The sequence below is a fragment of the Anomaloglossus baeobatrachus genome, chromosome 12, assembly GCF_048569485.1.
Source record: "Anomaloglossus baeobatrachus isolate aAnoBae1 chromosome 12, aAnoBae1.hap1, whole genome shotgun sequence".
NCBI lineage: Eukaryota > Metazoa > Chordata > Amphibia > Anura > Aromobatidae > Anomaloglossus > Anomaloglossus baeobatrachus.
The window spans coordinates 3,022,910-3,041,996 of NC_134364.1; the positions used below are offsets into that span (position 1 = coordinate 3,022,910).

Consider the following 19,087-nt stretch of genomic DNA (forward strand, 5'->3'; position numbering starts at 1 on the left):
TCCTCATCACCATGGTGACCGGACAGCAGAGGTCGCTGTGTGGCACCGCCAACATCCCCCCCGGACTCCAGTAACATGGCCGCCGCTGCCACGTTTGTGAGGGCGGAGCAGGAGGAGGCGACAGAAACATGGCGGCCACAGGGCGGGTAAGAGGCTGAATCATCAGAGCGGAGTCTCACGTGATCAACGGCATTCTGGGACTTGTAGTGACCAGAGGGATACTGTACAATCACTGACAGGAGGAGTTGTACCCGATGTAATCCCCGTCCTCCTCCGTATACAGCGGTGTAATCCAGGTGTATACGGGGGAGGACGGGGATCACAAGAGTGTATACGGGTGTATACGGAGGAGGACGGGGATCACAAGAGTATATACGGGGATCACACGGGTGTATACGGAGGAGGACGGGGATCACACGGGTGTATACGGAGGAGGACGGGGATCACACGGGTGTATACGGAGGAGGACGGGGATCACACGGGTGTATACGGAGGAGGACGGGGATTACACGGGTGTATACGGAGGAGGACGGGGATCACACGGGTGTATACGGAGGAGGACGGGGATCACACGGGTGTATACGGAGGAGGACGGGGATCACACGGGTGTATACGGAGGAGGACGGGGATTACACCGGTGTATACGGAGGAGGACGGGGATCACACGGGTGTATACGGAGGAGGACGGGGATTACACCGGTGTATACGGAGGAGGACGGGGATCACACGGGTGTATACGGAGGAGGACAGGGATTACACCGGTGTATACGGAGGAGGACGGGGATCACACGGGTGTATACGGAGGAGGACGGGGATCACACGGGTGTATACGGAGGAGGACGGGGATCACACGGGTGTATACGGAGGAGGACGGGGATCACACGGGTGTATACGGAGGAGGACGGGGATCACACGGGTGTATACGGAGGAGGACGGGGATCACACGGGTGTATACGGAGGAGGACGGGGATCACACGGGTGTATACGGAGGAGGACGGGGATCACACGGGTGTATACGGAGGAGGACGGGGATCACACGGGTGTATACGGAGGAGGACGGGGATCACACGGGTGTATACGGAGGAGGACGGGGATTACACGGGTGTATACGGAGGAGGACGGGGATCACACGGGTGTATACGGAGGAGGACGGGGATCACACGGGTGTATACGGAGGAGGACGGGGATCACACGGGTGTATACGGAGGAGGACGGGGATTACACCGGTGTATACGGAGGAGGACGGGGATCACACGGGTGTATACGGAGGAGGACGGGGATTACACCGGTGTATACGGAGGAGGACGGGGATCACACGGGTGTATACGGAGGAGGACGGGGATTACACCGGTGTATACGGAGGAGGACGGGGATCACACGGGTGTATACGGAGGAGGACGGGGATCACACGGGTGTATACGGAGGAGGACGGGGATCACACGGGTGTATACGGAGGAGGACGGGGATCACACGGGTGTATACGGAGGAGGACGGGGATCACACGGGTGTATACGGAGGAGGACGGGGATCACACGGGTGTATACGGAGGAGGACGGGGATCACACGGGTGTATACGGAGGAGGACGGGGATCACACGGGTGTATACGGAGGAGGACGGGGATCACACGGGTGTATACGGAGGAGGACGGGGATCACACCGGTGTATACGGAGGAGGACGGGGATCACACGGGTGTATACGGAGGAGGACGGGGATCACCCGGGTGTATACGGGGAAGGATGGGGATTACACAGGTGTATACGGGGGAGGACAGGGATCACACGGGTGTATACGGGGGAGGACGGGGATCACACCGGTGTATACGGGGGAGGACGGGGATCACACGGGTGTATACGGGGGAGGACGGGGATCACACGGGTGTATACGGGGGAGGACGGGGATCACACGGGTGTATACGGGGGAGGACGGGGATCACACCGGTGTATACGGGGGAGGACGGGGATCACACGGGTGTATACGGGGGAGGACGGGGATCACACGGGTGTATACGGAGGAGGACGGGGATCACACCGGTGTATACGGAGGAGGACGGGGATCACACGGGTGTATACGGAGGAGGACGGGGATCACCCGGGTGTATATGGAGGAGGACGGGGATTACACCGGTGTATATGGAGGAGGACGGGGATCACACCGGTGTATATGGAGGAGGATGGGGAATACACCGATGTATACGGGGGAGGATGGGGATCACACCGGTGTATACGGAGATCCCCGTCCTCCTCCATATACACCGGTGTGATCCCCGTCCTCCTCCGTATACACCGGTGTGATCCCCGTCCTCCTCCGTATACACCCGTGTGATCCCCGTCCTCCTCCATATACACCGGTGTGATCCCCGTCCTCCTCCGTATACACCCGTGTGATCCCCGTCCTCCTCCATATACACCGGTGTGATCCCCGTCCTCCTCCATATACACCCGTGTGATCCCCGTCCTCCTCCATATACACCGGTGTGATCCCCGTCCTCCTCCATATACACAGCGTCTATTACTCTGCCTTCTGGGACTCTGGGCTGCAGATCATTGCGGCTGCTTGCACTTTGCTCAGTAATGTGTCACACATGGAGCAGACTTCGGGGGAGGAGGATCCCGGGGACTGCAGATTGGTCAGAGGAGAATCTCCCCTTTATGTTCAGCAATGGCAGCTGTGGAAAAGGTGACTTGCTACGGGGACTTTATATTGCGCTGGGTTACGGGCTGTGTATCGTATCGTGCTGGGGTACGGGCTGCGTGTCGGGGGCTGTGTATCGCGCCGGGGGACGGGCTGCGTGTCGGGGGCTGTGTATCGCGCCGGGGGACGGGCTGCGTGTCGGGGGCTGTGTATCGCGCCGAGGTACGGGCTGCGTGTCGGGGGCTGTGTATCGCGCCGAGGTACGGGCTGCGTGTCGGGGGCTGTGTATCGCGCCGGGGGATGGGCTGCGTGTCGGGGGCTGTGTATCACGCCGGGGGATATCGCGCCGGGGGACGGGCTGCGTGTCGGGGGCTGTGTATCGCGCCGAGGTACGGGCTGCGTGTCGGGGGCTGTGTATCGCGCCGGGGGATGGGCTGCGTGTCGGGGGCTGTGTATCGCGCCCGGGTACGGGCTGCGTGTCGGGGGCTGTGTATCGCGCCCGGGTACGGGCTGCGTGTCGGGGGCTGTGTATCGCGCCGAGGTACGGGCTGCGTGTCGGGGGCTGTGTATCGCGCCGGGGGATGGGCTGCGTGTCGGGGGCTGTGTATCGCGCCGAGGTACGGGCTGCGTGTCGGGGGCTGTGTATCGCGCCGGGGGACGGGCTGCGTGTCGGGGGCTGTGTATCGCGCCGGGGGACGGGCTGCGTGTCGGGGGCTGTGTATTGCGCCGAGGTACGGGCTGCGTGTCGGGGGCTGTGTATCGCGCCAGGGGACGGGCTGCGTGTCGGGGGCTGTGTATCGCGCCAGGGGACGGGCTGCGTGTCGGGGGCTGTGTATCGCGCCGAGGTACGGGCTGCGTGTCGGGGGCTGTGTATCGCGCCGGGGGACGGGCTGCGTGTCGGGGGCTGTGTATCGCGCCGGGGGACGGGCTGCGTGTCGGGGGCTGTGTATCGCGCCGACGTACGGGCTGCGTGTCGGGGGCTGTGTATCGCGCCGGGGGACGGGCTGCGTGTCGGGGGCTGTGTATCGCGCCGGGGGACGGGCTGCGTGTCGGGGGCTGTGTATCGCGCCCGGGTACGGGCTGTGTATCGCGCCCGGGTACGGGCTGTGTATCGCGCCGGGGGACGGGCTGCGTGTCAGGGGCTGTGTATCGCGCCGGGGGACGGGCTGCGTGTCGGGGGCTGTGTATCGCGCCGGGGGACGGGCTGTGTGTCGGGGGCTGTGTATCGCGCCGGGGGACGGGCTGCGTGTCGGGGGCTGTGTATCGCGCCCGGGTACGGGCTGCGTGTCGGGGGCTGTGTATCGCGCCCGGGTACGGGCTGTGTATCGCGCCGGGGTACGGGCTGCGTGTCGGGGGCTGTGTATCGCGCCGAGGTACGGGCTGCGTGTCGGGGGCTGTGTATCGCGCCGAGGTACGGGCTGCGTGTCGGGGGCTGTGTATCGCGCCGGGGGACGGGCTGCGTGTCGGGGGCTGTGTATCGCGCCGAGGTACGGGCTGCGTGTCGGGGGCTGTGTATCGCGCCGGGGTACGGGCTGCGTGTCGGGGGCTGTGTATCGCGCCGGGGTACGGGCTGCGTGTCGGGGGCTGTGTATCGCGCCGGGGGACGGGCTGCGTGTCGGGGGCTGTGTATCGCGCCGGGGACGGGCTGCGTGTCGGGGGCTGTGTATCGCGCCGAGGTACGGGCTGCGTGTCGGGGGCTGTGTATCGCGCCGAGGTACGGGCTGCGTGTCGGGGGCTGTGTATCGCGCCGAGGTACGGGCTGCGTGTCGGGGGCTGTGTATCGCGCCGGGGTACGGGCTGCGTGTCGGGGGCTGTGTATCGCGCCGGGGTACGGGCTGCGTGTCGGGGGCTGTGTATCGCGCCGGGGGACGGGCTGCGTGTCGGGGGCTGTGTATCGCGCCGGGGACGGGCTGCGTGTCGGGGGCTGTGTATCGCGCCGGGGTACATGCAGTTTGTTGGGCTGTATAGGGTGTATAGTGGGGGTTGTACATTGTGCTGGGGTACATGCAGTATACAGGAGTAGTATAGGGTGTACAGGCGGTATACAGGGGTTGTATACGGGGTACAGGCTGTATAGTGGGGGTTGTACAGGCAGTATACAGGGGTAGTATAGGGTATACAGGCAGTATACAGGGGTAGTATAGGGTATCCAGGCAGTATACAGGGGTAGTATAGGGTATACAGGCAGTATACAGGGGTAGTATAGGGTATACAGGCAGTATACAGGGGTAGTATAGGGTATACAGGCAGTATACAGGGGTAGTATAGGGTATACAGGGGTAGTATAGGGTATAGAGGCAGTATACAGGGGTAGTATAGGGTATACAGGCGGTATACAGGGGTAGTATAGCGTGTACAGGCTGTATAGTGGGGGTTGTACAGGCAGTATAACGGGGTAGTATAGGGTGTACAGGCAGTATACAGGGGTTGTATACGGGGTACAGGCTCTATAGTGGGGGTTGTACAGGCAGTATAAAGGGGTAGTATAGGGTATACAGGGGTTGTATAGGGAGTACAAGGTGTGTAGTGGGGGTTGTACATTGTGCTGGGGTACATGCAGTATACAGGGGCAGTATAGGGTGTACAGGCAGTATACAGGGGTAGTATAGGGTATACAGGCGGTATACAGGGGTTGTATAGGGAGTACAAGGTGTATAGTGGGGGTTGTACATTGTGCTGGGGTACATGCAGTATACAGGGGTAGTATAGGGTGTACAGGCAGTATACAGGGGTAGTATAGGGTGTACAGGGTGTATAGTGGGGGTTGTACAGGCGCTGTACAGGGGTAGTATAGGGGGTACAGGGTGTATAGTGGGGGTTGTACAGGCGGTATACAGGAGTAGTATAGGGTGTACAGGCGGTATTTAGGGGTTGTATAGGGTGTACAGGCAGTATACAGGGGAAGGATAGGGTGTACAGGCGGTATACAGGGGTTGTATAGGGGGTACAGGCTCTATAGTGGGGGTTGTACAGGCAGTATACAGGGGTAGTATAGGGGGTACAGGCTCTATAGTGGGGGTTGTACAGGCAGTATACAGGGGTAGTATAGGGTGTACAGGCGGTATTTAGGGGTTGTATAGGGTGTACAGGCGGTATACAGGGGTAGTATTGGGTGTACAGGCAGTATACAGGGGTAGTATAGCGTGTACAGGCTCTATAGTGGGGTTTGTACAGGCAGTATACAGGGGTAGTATAGGGGGTACAGGCTCTATAGTGGGGGTTGTACAGGCAGTATACAGGGGTAGTATAGGGGGTACAGGCGGTATTTAGGGGTTGTATAGGGTGTACAGGCGGTATACAGGGGTTGTATAGGGTGTACAGGCGGTATACAGGGGTAGTATTGGGTGTACAGGCTCTATAGTGGGGTTTGTACAGGCAGTATACAGGGGTAGTATAGGGGGTACAGGCTCTATAGTGGGGGTTGTACAGGCAGTATACAGGGGTAGTATAGGGGGTACAGGCGGTATTTAGGGGTTGTATAGGGTGTACAGGCGGTATACAGGGGTTGTATAGGGTGTACAGGCGGTATACAGGGGTAGTATTGGGTGTACAGGCTCTATAGTGGGGGTTGTACAGGCGGTATATAGGAGTAGTATAGGGTGTACAGGCAGTACACAGGGGTAGTATAGGGGGTACAGGGTGTATAGTGGGGGTTGTACAGGCGGTATACAGGGGTAGTATAGGGTGTACAGGCGGTATACAGGGGTTGTATAGTGGGTACAGGGTGTATAGTGGGGGTTGTACAGGCAGTATACAGGGGTAGTATAGGGTGTACAGGGTGTATAGTGGGGGTTGTACAGGCGGTGTACAGGGTTAGTATAGGGTGTACAGGGTGTATAGTGGGGGTTGTACAGGCGGTGTACAGGGTTAGTATAGGGTGTACAGTGTGTATAGTGGGGGTTGTACAGGCAGTATACAGGGGTAGTATAGGGTGTACAGGGTGTATAGTGGGGGTTGTACAGGCGGTATACAGGGGTAGTATAGGGTGTACAGGGTGTATAGTGGGGGTTGTATGTGAGGCAAACCCTGGGATATGAAGATGAATTATGACTTCCAGTCATAATCGCTCTCATCACTCCATGGCAGTGCCCCCTCCCTTCTTGTTCTCAGATGTCCAGCATCTGTGAAGGTGTCACATCCTAGCAACACATCCCATGGCCATCTCCTGTGATATGGAGATTAGGTGATGTGGGAACAATGGACACAGGATGACTCCCTGCCGTGACCCTGTAGTAGGGGCTGCTATCTAGTTAGCAAGCTTGGAAGTATCCAGACAGGACGACTCCAGTAAAAAATGGTTCATATCTCGCAAGCCATATTTCCGATAAATATGGCAACCATAAAAATGGTGTCTCCGCATGCGGACGATGCTGGCACACCCTTTTTATGGGAGCAGGACCTGGGGAAATACCCCAGGCGTGATATCAGCCAATGGGGAACTAGTAGACAAGTCATGAGTCCTCTCGTTCTGTAGCTAAATTCATAGCTGTCACAATGAGAGCGTCGGCGTCCGCCTACGACGCTCCCAGGCCAAGTTATGGCCATATTCCATGTTGTGGATTTTGTCCATAACTCCAGCCAGGGGTGGAGCAGTGCTCCCTCTGAGGTCACTAAGGTAGGAGGGGACCTGGATTTGCCCAGGTTGATAACCCTACTTCGGCCATTTTCCAGTGTTCTTTTGCTCGGGGGCCTGGTTGGGAAAGACCTGTGAGGGAGTTCCTGGAAACCTGGTCTACAGCGCCCCCCTGTGGCCAGACGCACAAGGTAACTGCTGGAACTGTGTATGCCTGTTTGTAACCCATGCTTTGATTGTAACTGTACTCTGACATATGTATATTCTGTAGATTCCCTATTGTATATATTGTAGTTTCTAGTGTGCTTTAGGCCGATTAAATTATATAATTAATCTTGGGCTGTTCTGTTATCTCGATCTTGAATCCCACGTCTGTGTGTTCGGCTAATAGTTACCGTGAAGCGGTTGGTGGCAGCGAGTTGTGCCAAGGATTATTGTGGGGAGGCCAGTGAGATTCGGGGAGGTTTTATATATTCCGCCCGCGGAGGTCGGGGGAATATATACCCTACTCTCACCGGGGACCCTTCAATAATCGGCATAAGTAGTATAGCGGCCTCCTTGCTTATTGTCGGGCAATTCCATAATTGGCCTGACTATAAGAGGGGCGCTAGAGAGCGCGTCACGTGCTCTGTCTGTCGGTCGGGAGGTATAAAGGAGGGGTGACCCCCACTTGTTACCCCCCGATTGTGACGTACTGGTAGCCAGCGCGGGGGATTTCTGAGTGACCCCTCCCGGTGGTTCGTGACATATTGGTGGCATAGCGGTGGGATCGAGATAATAGTGTGTGTGAGTGTGAGACCCATACTCCCAGACACTAAAGACTGCCTGCAGCAGCTGTGGCTGCTGGGGTCTTCAGATTAGCTCAACACTAGAGTGTCAGAGTGCAGATACTGTAAGGTGTGTGGAGGCATCAGGTGTCAGTTCTGTGTCAGTGACCAAAAGTCTGCAAGAATGGCTGATGGCACCAGGAGCAGAGCTAGGCAACTGGCCAATGCTAAAGCAGGAGCCGAAGAGAGGGAGGACGGTGCTGTGGACAGTAATGAGGAGGTTGCCCACGAGTCCTCCAGGAGCTCGACGCCAGAAAACCGTTCTGCAGAGGACAGCGCACAACCTGGCAATTATGGACAAGATGAGGAGCAGCTCACCCAAGGGTCCTCAACGAGCCAGATGCCAGCCCTCCGCTCTGCAATGGACAGTGAATCACCTGGCTCTGCAGCGTGCCGCAGATCACCACTTGCCAATCCCTCCGGCCTGAGAGGTGCAGAGGCCCTCCTTCAAGCTGCCTTGGCCAGGCTTATGGCTGGAGACCGGGATACCTACGAGATACTCATGGCCGAGCGTGGGCGACAGGCAGCGCGTGACGCTGAGGCTGCGGAGCGGCAAGCAGCGCGTGACGCTGAGGCTGCGGAACGGCAAGCAGCGCGTGAGGCTGCGGAGCGGCAGGCAGCGCGTGAAGAGCGAGAGCGAGAGCGACAGGCAGACCGTGACTACCAGCTGCAGCTAGCTCAGCTCCGGCCCTCATCAGCCACATGTGACCTTCAAAACACCAAACTTCCAAAGGTCCGTGTTGAGGACTTCCCAGTGCTGGAGAAGGATGGAGACTTGGACTCTTTCCTGACTGCTTTTGAACGGACTTGCTTGCAGCACCATCTGGACAAGGATCAGTGGGCCAAATACCTGACCCCCCGTCTAAGGGGTAAGGCCCTGGATATCCTTGGGGACTTGCCTGCTGAGGCAGATCAGGGCTACGACACCATCAAGCGGGCCCTGATCCAACAGTACAACCTCACTCCAGAGTCCTACCGCAAGAAGTTCCGGACCCTGCAAAAGGGACCAAAGGACTCCTGGGCTGACCACCGGCGGGCACTTGCCCGAGCTGCCGACCACTGGACCCAAGGCCTGCAGCTTTCCACCGGACCGGAGATCCTGGACTTGTTCATCACGGAGCAACTCTTGTGGAACTGCCCTGAGGATCTCCGCCAGTTCATCCGAGACCAGAAGCCAAAGGGGTCCACGGCTACAGCTGCCCTGGCCGATGACTACACCAACAATCGGGCTCCTGAGGCCAGGAGAGCAGCCACCAGCAGCACCTGGAGAGGGGGTAAGATGAACTCTGCGACTGCCCCACCTGCCCCTAGACTGCAGGGGGTGTCCCCCTCAACTCCCCTCTCCAGGCCCGTGGCAGAACCAAGACGGTGCCACCAGTGCAACTTACCTGGACACTTCAAGGCCATGTGCCCTCAGCGTCCCAAGGCCCCGGCTCCGTCCCCGTCCCAAGGGCCGCCCAAGGTGTATTGTGTGGGTGGGGGTGGTGGTAGGTCCCTGGACAGCTTCCAACCTGTCACCGTCGGCCGGTCTGTGACCATAGGACTGCGAGACAGCGCCTCGGAGGTGACTCGGGTGCGGCCTGACATGGTGTCCCCCCAAGACTTGATCCCGGGAAAAACCCTCGCTGTCTCCGGGATTGGAGGCATTGACCCGGCGCTGCCTGTTGCTGACATTTATGTGGACTGGGGCGCAGGGCGAGGGGTGAGGGAGGTGGGGGTAACTGATCGGATCCCTGCAAACGTGCTACTTGGGACAGATTTGGGGCAGATAACCTCCCAGTTTGGGCCCCCCCCAAGGGCTGAACCTTCAGCCCGTACTGACATGACTCCTAACAATGTTAATGTGTTATCTATGAATGATGTAAGGGAGGAGGGAGTGAACTCTGATATTTCTGCTTGCACAGACACCATAGACACACACACAGCGGCAGCTGTGACAGGGGAGGGGGTCAGAGAAAGGTGTGACAATGCCTCTACAAGTAACCAGCCAGTGAGCTGGGATCTGTTGCCCTCTGCAGGGATAAGCAGAGAGCAGGGTGCTGCAGGGGGAGGACCAGTGTGTGGGGTGGGGGCTACCACAGCAAATGTGGGGTCCCCAGAGATTTCACAGCGGGGTTCTGTTGCTGCAGGAGGGGAACAGGCAGGTGAGATTGGGGCCGGTCCAGGAGCGGAAGTGCTCCCAGGTAAGATCTCGGTGCATGGTTCCCCCACAACCGGGGTGTCAGGAAGCCAGGTAGGTCTGCCTGAACCGGCGACTTGGTCAGGAACGGAGGAGGAGCAGGCACGACCCACGGTCGCAGCGGCTGTGGCCGCTGTCACCCGCAGTGGGAGTGCTGGAAGCCAAGGGGCCTCCCGGAGGTCCGATAGCTCTTCCCCTTCTGACCAAGTGGCAGCCGAGTCAGGTGGAGGCCAGGACACAGGTCCCGGGGTACTGACTGAAGATGTGACAGTCTCGTCGATTCTGGCCACATCTAGTCAGGGGTTTCAGGCAGCGTTAGAAGCTGACGACAGCCTGAAAGCTCTTAAGGAGCAGGCGGCACAGCCTCCCTCGGACTCGGACCCGGAGCGAGTGGTCTGGGACCAAGGACGGCTGTACCGGGCCACGGTCCAGCAGGGTTCACCGGAGGCGTGGCCCAGGGACCGACAGTTGGTGGTACCCTATCCGTTCCGGACGGAGTTGTTGCGGATCGCACATGAGATTCCGATGGCCGGACACCTAGGGATCGCTAAGACCAAGGCCAGGTTAAACCAGCATTTCTACTGGCCAAAAATGGGGGCCGATGTGGCTGCCTACTGCCGTTCGTGTGAAACCTGTCAGAGAGTGGGGAAGGCGGGGCCACACCCCAAAGCCCCACTAGTATCTCTGCCAATCATCGATGAGCCTTTCAGGAGGGTGGCTGTGGATCTGGTCGGCCCGCTGGCCATCCCCAGCAGCTCCGGGAAACGCTTCATACTGACGGTAGTGGACTATGCCACCCGGTACCCAGAAGCAGTGGCCTTGTCGTCCATTCGGGCTGACAAGGTGGCCACCGCATTGCTGGAGATTTTCTCCCGAGTGGGTTTTCCCCAGGAAATGCTCACTGACCGGGGGACCCAATTCATGTCCCAGCTGATGGAGGCCCTCTGTAAGCAAGTCCAGGTGCGACATCTGGTGGCCAGCCCGTACCATCCACAGACTAATGGCCTGTGCGAGCGGTTTAATGGCACCTTAAAGCAGATGCTTAAGATGTTGGTCGACTCCCATGGGCGTGACTGGGAGCGGTATCTCCCACACCTGTTATTTGCTTACCGGGAGGTTCCACAGGCCTCAACAGGATTCTCACCGTTTGAGCTCCTGTACGGGCGACGTGTGCGGGGCCCCCTGGCTCTGGTGAAAGAGGCTTGGGAAGGGGATTTGGCCACCCCTGGAGTGTCGGTTATCGAGTATGTCATGCGCTTCCGGGACAAAATGCAGGCCTTGACGCAACTGGTACACGACAATATGGCTCAAGCCCAGGCCGATCAGAAGCGTTGGTACGACCAGAACGCTTGTGAGAGGACCTACCAAGTGGGTCAAAAGGTGTGGGTACTGGTCCCCGTACCACAGGACAAGCTTCAGGCAGCCTGGGAAGGCCCATACCTCGTGTACCAGCAGCTCAACCCTGTAACGTACCTGGTCACCCTGGACCCTGCCCGTGGAAGGCGGAAGCCCTTCCATGTGAACATGATGAAGGCACATCATGAGCGGGAGGCATGTGCGCTCCCCGTGTGCAACCTGCCCGAGGAGGGAGAAGCGGAAACCCTCTTGGATATGCTAGCCCAGGTTAGGGCAGGCGGATCCATTGAGGATGTGGAGGTTGGCCACCAGCTCTTGGAGGACCAACGGTCCCAGCTGTGGGCCACCCTACACCCCTTCCGGGGGTTGTTTACCAACCAGCCCGGAAGGACTGACTTGGCTGTCCATCACGTGGACACTGGGGATCATCCCCCGATCCGGCGTTCAGCATATCGGGTCTCCCTGGAGGTGCAGCAACACATGCGCCAGGAGATTGACGAGATGCTGAAGCTGGGGGTGATCCAGGCATCCAACAGCGCTTGGGCCTCGCCTGTAGTCCTCGTCCCTAAGAAGGACCGAACCACTCGGTTCTGCGTGGACTACAGGGGGCTCAATGCTGTCACGGTCGCCGATGCGTACCCAATGCCACGCATCGATGACCTGCTCGATCAGTTGGCCGGGGCTCAGTACCTGACCATCATGGATCTGAGCCGGGGATATTGCCAGATCCCCCTGACTCGCAAGGCCAGGGAACGCTCTGCCTTTATTACCCCATTTGGACTGTACGAGTCCACGGTGATGCCATTCGGGATGAGGAATGCCCCTGCCACCTTCCAGCGGATGGTCAACACCCTGCTCAAGGGACTTGAAGGGTACGCGGCCGCGTACCTGGATGACATTGCCGTCTTCAGTCCCACCTGGGAAGATCACCTAGAGCATCTAGCACAGGTGCTCAGGCGGATCCACCAGGCAGGTTTGACCATCAAGCCGGGAAAGTGTCAGCTGGCCATGAGCGAGGTCCAGTACCTCGGTCACCGGGTAGGCGGGAGAACACTGAAGCCCGAGCCTGAGAAAGTGGAAGCCATCGCGTCCTGGCCCACCCCCAGGACCAAGAAGCAGGTGATGTCCTTCTTGGGGACCGCTGGGTACTATAGGAGGTTTGTTCCATGCTATAGTAGCCTGGCAAAGCCCTTGACGGACCTCACCAAGAAGAAGCTGCCCTCTGCAGTCGATTGGACAATGGACTGCGAGACAGCCTTCCGGGCCCTAAAGGACGCCCTGTCCAGCCCACCCGTGCTACAGGCAGCCGACTTCACGCGGCCGTTTGTAGTACAGACCGACGCCAGTGACTTCGGCCTCGGTGCGGTACTCAGCCAGGTGGACTCTGCGAGCCAAGAGCACCCAGTCTTGTACCTGAGCAGGAAGCTGTTACCGAGGGAAGTAGCCTATTCCACAATGGAGAAGGAATGCCTAGCCATAGTGTGGGCTCTGCAGCGTCTGCAACCCTATCTATACGGGCGCCACTTCATCGTGGAGACGGACCACAATCCCCTCAGCTGGTTACACACTGTCTCCGGGACGAATGGCAGGTTGTTGCGATGGAGCCTGGCGCTCCAGCAATACAACTTCACCATTCGACACAAAAGGGGCCGGGACCACGGTAACGCAGACGGGCTGTCCCGACAAGGAGAGGTCGCGGACGGGCGCACGGGGGAACACCGGAGTGTGCTGCCCCCTAGCGCCCTCAAAAGGGGGGAGGTGTGAGGCAAACCCTGGGATATGAAGATGAATTATGACTTCCAGTCATAATCGCTCTCATCACTCCATGGCAGTGCCCCCTCCCTTCTTGTTCTCAGATGTCCAGCATCTGTGAAGGTGTCACATCCTAGCAACACATCCCATGGCCATCTCCTGTGATATGGAGATTAGGTGATGTGGGAACAATGGACACAGGATGACTCCCTGCCGTGACCCTGTAGTAGGGGCTGCTATCTAGTTAGCAAGCTTGGAAGTATCCAGACAGGACGACTCCAGTAAAAAATGGTTCATATCTCGCAAGCCATATTTCCGATAAATATGGCAACCATAAAAATGGTGTCTCCGCATGCGGACGATGCTGGCACACCCTTTTTATGGGAGCAGGACCTGGGGAAATACCCCAGGCGTGATATCAGCCAATGGGGAACTAGTAGACAAGTCATGAGTCCTCTCGTTCTGTAGCTAAATTCATAGCTGTCACAATGAGAGCGTCGGCGTCCGCCTACGACGCTCCCAGGCCAAGTTATGGCCATATTCCATGTTGTGGATTTTGTCCATAACTCCAGCCAGGGGTGGAGCAGTGCTCCCTCTGAGGTCACTAAGGTAGGAGGGGACCTGGATTTGCCCAGGTTGATAACCCTACTTCGGCCATTTTCCAGTGTTCTTTTGCTCGGGGGCCTGGTTGGGAAAGACCTGTGAGGGAGTTCCTGGAAACCTGGTCTACAGCGCCCCCCTGTGGCCAGACGCACAAGGTAACTGCTGGAACTGTGTATGCCTGTTTGTAACCCATGCTTTGATTGTAACTGTACTCTGACATATGTATATTCTGTAGATTCCCTATTGTATATATTGTAGTTTCTAGTGTGGCTTTAGGCCGATTAAATTATATAATTAATCTTGGGCTGTTCTGTTATCTCGATCTTGAATCCCACGTCTGTGTGTTCGGCTAATAGTTACCGTGAAGCGGTTGGTGGCAGCGAGTTGTGCCAAGGATTATTGTGGGGAGGCCAGTGAGATTCGGGGAGGTTTTATATATTCCGCCCGCGGAGGTCGGGGGAATATATACCCTACTCTCACCGGGGACCCTTCAATAATCGGCATAAGTAGTATAGCGGCCTCCTTGCTTATTGTCGGGCAATTCCATAATTGGCCTGACTATAAGAGGGGCGCTAGAGAGCGCGTCACGTGCTCTGTCTGTCGGTCGGGAGGTATAAAAGGAGGGGTGACCCCCACTTGTTACCCCCCGATTGTGACGTACTGGTAGCCAGCGCGGGGGATTTCTGAGTGACCCCCCCGGTGGTTCGTGACAAGGGTGTATAGTGGGGGTTGTACAGGCGGTATACAGGGGTAGTATAGGGTGTACAGGGTGTATAGTGGGGGTTGTACAGGCGGTGTACAGGGGTAGTATTGGGTGTACAGGCTCTATAGTGGGGGTTGTACAGGCGGTATACAGGGGTAGTATAGGGTGTACAGGGTGTATAGTGGGGGTTGTACAGGCGGTATACAGGGGTAGTATTGGGTGTACAGGCTCTATAGTGGGGGTTGTACAGGCAGTATACAGGGGTAGTATAGGGTGTACAGGGTGTATAGTGGGGGTTGTACAGGCAGTATACAGGGGTAGTATAGGGTGTACAGGGTGTATAGTGGTGGTTGTACAGCCGGTGAACAGGGGTAGTATAGGGTGTACAGTGTGTATAGTGGGGGTTGTACAGGCAGTATACAGGGGTTGTATAGGGGGTACAGGCTCTATAGTGGGGGTTGTACAGGCGGTATACAGGGGTAGTATAGGGTGTACAGGCGGTATACAGGAGTTGTATAGGGGTACAGGGTGTATAGTGGGGGTTGTACAGGCAGTATACAGGGGTAGTATAGGGTGTACAGGGTGTATAGTGGGGGTTGTACAGGCGGTGTACAGGGGTAGTATTGGGTGTACAGGCTCTATAGTGGGGGTTGTACAGGCGGTATACAGGGGTAGTATTGGGTGTACAGGCTCTATAGTGGGGGTTGTACAGGCGGTATACAGGGGTAGTATTGGGTGTACAGGCTCTATAGTGGGGGTTGTACAGGCGGTATACAGGGGTAGTATTGGGTGTACAGGCTCTATAGTGGGGGTTGTACAGGCAGTATACAGGGGTAGTATAGGGTGTACAGGGTGTATAGTGGGGGTTGTACAGGCGGTGTACAGGGGTAGTATAGGGTGTACAGTGTGTATAGTGGGGGTTGTACAGGCAGTATACAGGGGTTGTATAGGGGGTACAGGCTCTATAGTGGGGGTTGTACAGGCGGTATACAGGGGTTGTATAGGGTGTACAGGCGGTATTTAGGGCCTGTAAGTGCGGTGGTGTGTGACCCTTTCCTCTGTGTCCCTCAGCCCCTCTTGTACAGCTATTTCCGCAGTTCCTGCTCGTGGAGGGTCCGGATTGGTGAGTTTTCTGCCCTCTTCCTGGGTTGGGGATCAGGTGGGTATCTTCTGCATCTTGTGTCCTCTCCCTTTTCCGTCCCCGCAGCCCTGGCCTTTAAGGGCCTTGAGTACGACCTGCATCCAGTGAATCTGATCCAGGACGGGGGACAGCAGGTGAGCCCGTGGGTCCTTGGGCGCACGAGTCCTTTGTAGTATTGGGGATTCGTCATCTTCTCTCTTGTCCCTGCAGCGTACGGATGAATACAAGCGAGTGAATCCGATGCAGCAGGTGCCGGCGCTGCGGATCGATGGTGTCACCCTGAGCCAATCGGTGAGTGTCTCAAGTGTGATGACACCCAGAGTGGTACGCTTCCCCCATCTCACAGAGGAGGAGCGGCACGGTTCCCCCATCTCGCAGAGGAGGAGCGGCACGGTTTCCCCCCATCTTGTGAGAGGAGGAGCGACACGCTCTCCCCCCGTCTCGTGAGAGGAGGAGCGACACGCTCTCCCCCCAGTCTCATGAGAAGAGGAGCGGCACGCTTCCCCCCCGTCTCGTGAGAGGAGGAGCGGCACGCTTCCCCCCCCCGTCTCGTGAGAGGAGGAGTGGCACGCTTCCCCCCCCCCCCCCGTCTCGTGAGAGGAGGAGTGGCACGCTTCCCCCCCCCCCCCCCGTCTCGTGAGAGGAGGAGTGGCACGCTTCCCCCCCGTCTCGTGAGAGGAGGAGTGGCACGCTCTCCCCCCGTCTCATGAGAGGAGGAGTGGCACGCTTCCCCCCAGTCTCATGAGAAGAGGAGCGGCACGCTTCCCCTCCGTCTCGTGAGAGGAGGAGCGGCACGCTTTCCCCCCCCCCCTCGTCTCGTGAGATGAGGAGTGGCACGCTTTCCCCCCCCCCCCGTCTCGTGAGATGAGGAGTGGCACGCTTTCCCCCCCGTCTCGCGAGAGGAGGAGTGGCACGCTTTCCCCCGTCTCGTGAGAGAAGCCGCCGCACGCTTCCCCCCCGTCTCGTGAGAGAAGGAGCGGCACGCTCCCCCCACCCCCCGTCTCGTGAGAGGACAAGCGGCACGGTCCCTCCCGTCTCGTGAGAGGAGAAGCGGCACGGTCCCTCCCGTCTCGTGAGAGAAGGAGCGGCACGCTCCCCCCACCCCCCGTCTCGTGAGAGGACAAGCGGCACGGTCCCTCCCGTCTCGTGAGAGGAGAAGCGGCACGCTCCCCCCCCCCCCCCGTCTCGTGAGAGGAGGAGCAGCACGCTCCCCCCCCCATCTCGTGAGAGGAGGAGCGGCACGCTCCCCCCCCCCCCCCCCCCGTCTCGTGAGAGGAGGAGCAGCACGCTCCCCCCCCTTCATCTTGTGAGAGGAGGAGCGGCACGCTCCCCAAACCCCCCCCGTCTCGTGAGAGGAGAAGCGGCACGCTTCCCCCCCCCCCCCCGTCTCGTGAGAAGAGGAGCGGCACGCTTCCCCCCCCCCCCCCCGTCTCGTGAAAAGAGAAGCGGCACGCTTCCCCCCGCCTCGTGAGAGGAGGAGCGGCACGCTTCCCACCCCGTCTCGTGAGAGGAGGAGCGGCACGCTTCCCACCCCGTCTCGTGAGAGGAGGAGAGGCACGCTTCCCCCCCCCCCCCCCGTCTCGTGAGAGGAGGAGCGGCATGGCTCCCCCGTCTTTGTGGGGAGGAGCGGCACGCTCCCCCCCCTGTCTCGTGAGAGGAGGAGCGGCACGCTCCTCCCCCCCCGTCTCGTGAGAGGAGGAGCGGCACGCTCCCCCCCCCCGTCTCGTGAGAGGAGGAGCGGCACGCTCCCCCCCCCCATCCCGTCTCGTGAGCGGAGGAGCGGCACACTTCCCCCCCGTCTCGTGAGAGGAGGAGCGGCATGGTTCCCCCCGTCTCGTGAAAGGAGGAGTGGCACGGTTCTTGCCTTCCGCTGTAACCATCTCTTTTTCCGGCAGCTCGCCATCATTGAGTATCTGGAGGAGACGCGGCCGCACCCCCCATTATTGCCCAGAGACCCCCTGAAGAGAGCGCAGTGTCGGATGATCAGTGACCACATTGCCTCTGGGATCCAGCCGGTGCAGGTGAGGACCACTCCGCTGCGCAGTGGGTTTTTGTTTGGTGGGGAGCCCCCGCTTCTCGTCTTACTTGTCTGTCTCCCCAGAACCTGGGTGTGCTGCAGAGAGTGGGAGACGGAAAGCTGGAGTGGGCACAGCACTACATCACCAGCGGATTCCAAGGTGAGATCTGGGAGAAGGTGTGGACCACCAAAGCCGTGTAATGGAGGTGGGGAAACCGGATATTGAGAGGATTTATGGAGCCAGTGTCAGAGGGTCACGTCAGCTGGGCACCGCCTTTAACCCCTGTCTTCCTTCTGCAGCTCTAGAGTTGTTGCTTCAGGATACAGCCGGACAGTACTGCGTGGGTGACGAGGTACAGCGGGGGCGGGTGACGAGGTACAGCGTGGGCGGGGCAGGTGACATCACCAGCGCACTCATCCAATCTACATGTGTTCACAGGTAACAATGGCAGATCTTTGTCTGGTTCCACAAGTGGCCAACGCCGACAGGTGAGACAACGTCCGTGGCACCCTCGCCAGCCTCTCTCTCTCTACCTGGCACCCCCGCCAGACACTCACACTCTCTCTCCCTGGCACCCCCGCCAGACTCTCTCTCTCTCTCTCCCTGGCACCCCCGCCAGACTCTCTCTCTCTCCCTGGCACCCCCGCCAGACTCTCTCTCTCTCTCCCTGGCACCCCCGACAGACTCTCTCTCTCTCTCCCTGGCACCCCCGCCAGACTCTCTCTCTCTCTCTCTCTCTCTCTCCCTGGCACCCCCACCAGACTCTCTCTCTCCCTGGCACCCCCGCCAGACTCTCTCTCTCTCTCTCCCTGGCACCCCCGCCAGACTCTCTCTCTCTCCCTGGCACCCCCGCCAGACTCTCTCTCTCTCTCTCTCCCTGGCACCCCCGCCAGACTCTCTCTCTTTCTCTCCCTGGCACCCCCGCCAGACTCTCTCTCTCTCTCTCTCCCTGGCACCCCCGCAAGACTCTCTCTCTCTCTCTCTCTGGCACCCCCGCCAGCCTCTCTCTCTCTCTCTCTCTCTGGCACCCCCGCCAGCCTCTCTCTCTCTCTCTCTCTGGCACCCCCGACAGCCTCTCTCTCTCTCTCTGGCACCCCCGACAGCCTCTCTCTCTCTCTCCCTGGCACCCCCACCAGCCTCTCTCTCTCTCTCTCTCTCTGGCACCCCCGCCAGCCTCTCTCTCTCTCTCTCTCTGGCACCCCCGACAGCCTCTCTCTCTCTCTCTGGCACCCCCGACAGCCTCTCTCTCTCTCTCCCTGGCACCCCCACCAGCCTCTCTCTCTCTCTCTGGCACCCCCGCCA

At 59.1% G+C, this 19,087-nt stretch overlaps 1 protein-coding gene across 2 annotated transcripts in view; it reads left to right on the forward strand.

Annotated features, from left to right (window-relative positions):
* The first annotated feature begins 62 nt into the window (after nt 1-62).
* The window catches only part of GSTZ1 (glutathione S-transferase zeta 1), a 25,151-nt gene continuing 6,126 nt past the window's right edge, over nt 63-19,087 (forward strand). Inside the window, exons 1-8 of one of the 2 annotated variants that reach the window (XM_075330886.1) lie at nt 63-146; nt 15,698-15,749; nt 15,834-15,901; nt 15,978-16,058; nt 17,663-17,788; nt 17,869-17,944; nt 18,085-18,137; nt 18,224-18,273. In XM_075330886.1, coding sequence (XP_075187001.1) covers nt 129-146; nt 15,698-15,749; nt 15,834-15,901; nt 15,978-16,058; nt 17,663-17,788; nt 17,869-17,944; nt 18,085-18,137; nt 18,224-18,273 — 524 coding nt within the window. In that variant the 5' untranslated portion in view covers nt 63-128. Of the gene's footprint in view, nt 147-2,576; nt 2,679-15,697; nt 15,750-15,833; nt 15,902-15,977; nt 16,059-17,662; nt 17,789-17,868; nt 17,945-18,084; nt 18,138-18,223; nt 18,274-19,087 lie in introns of those variants that run through there. The other variant, XM_075330887.1, reaches the window with a different exon arrangement.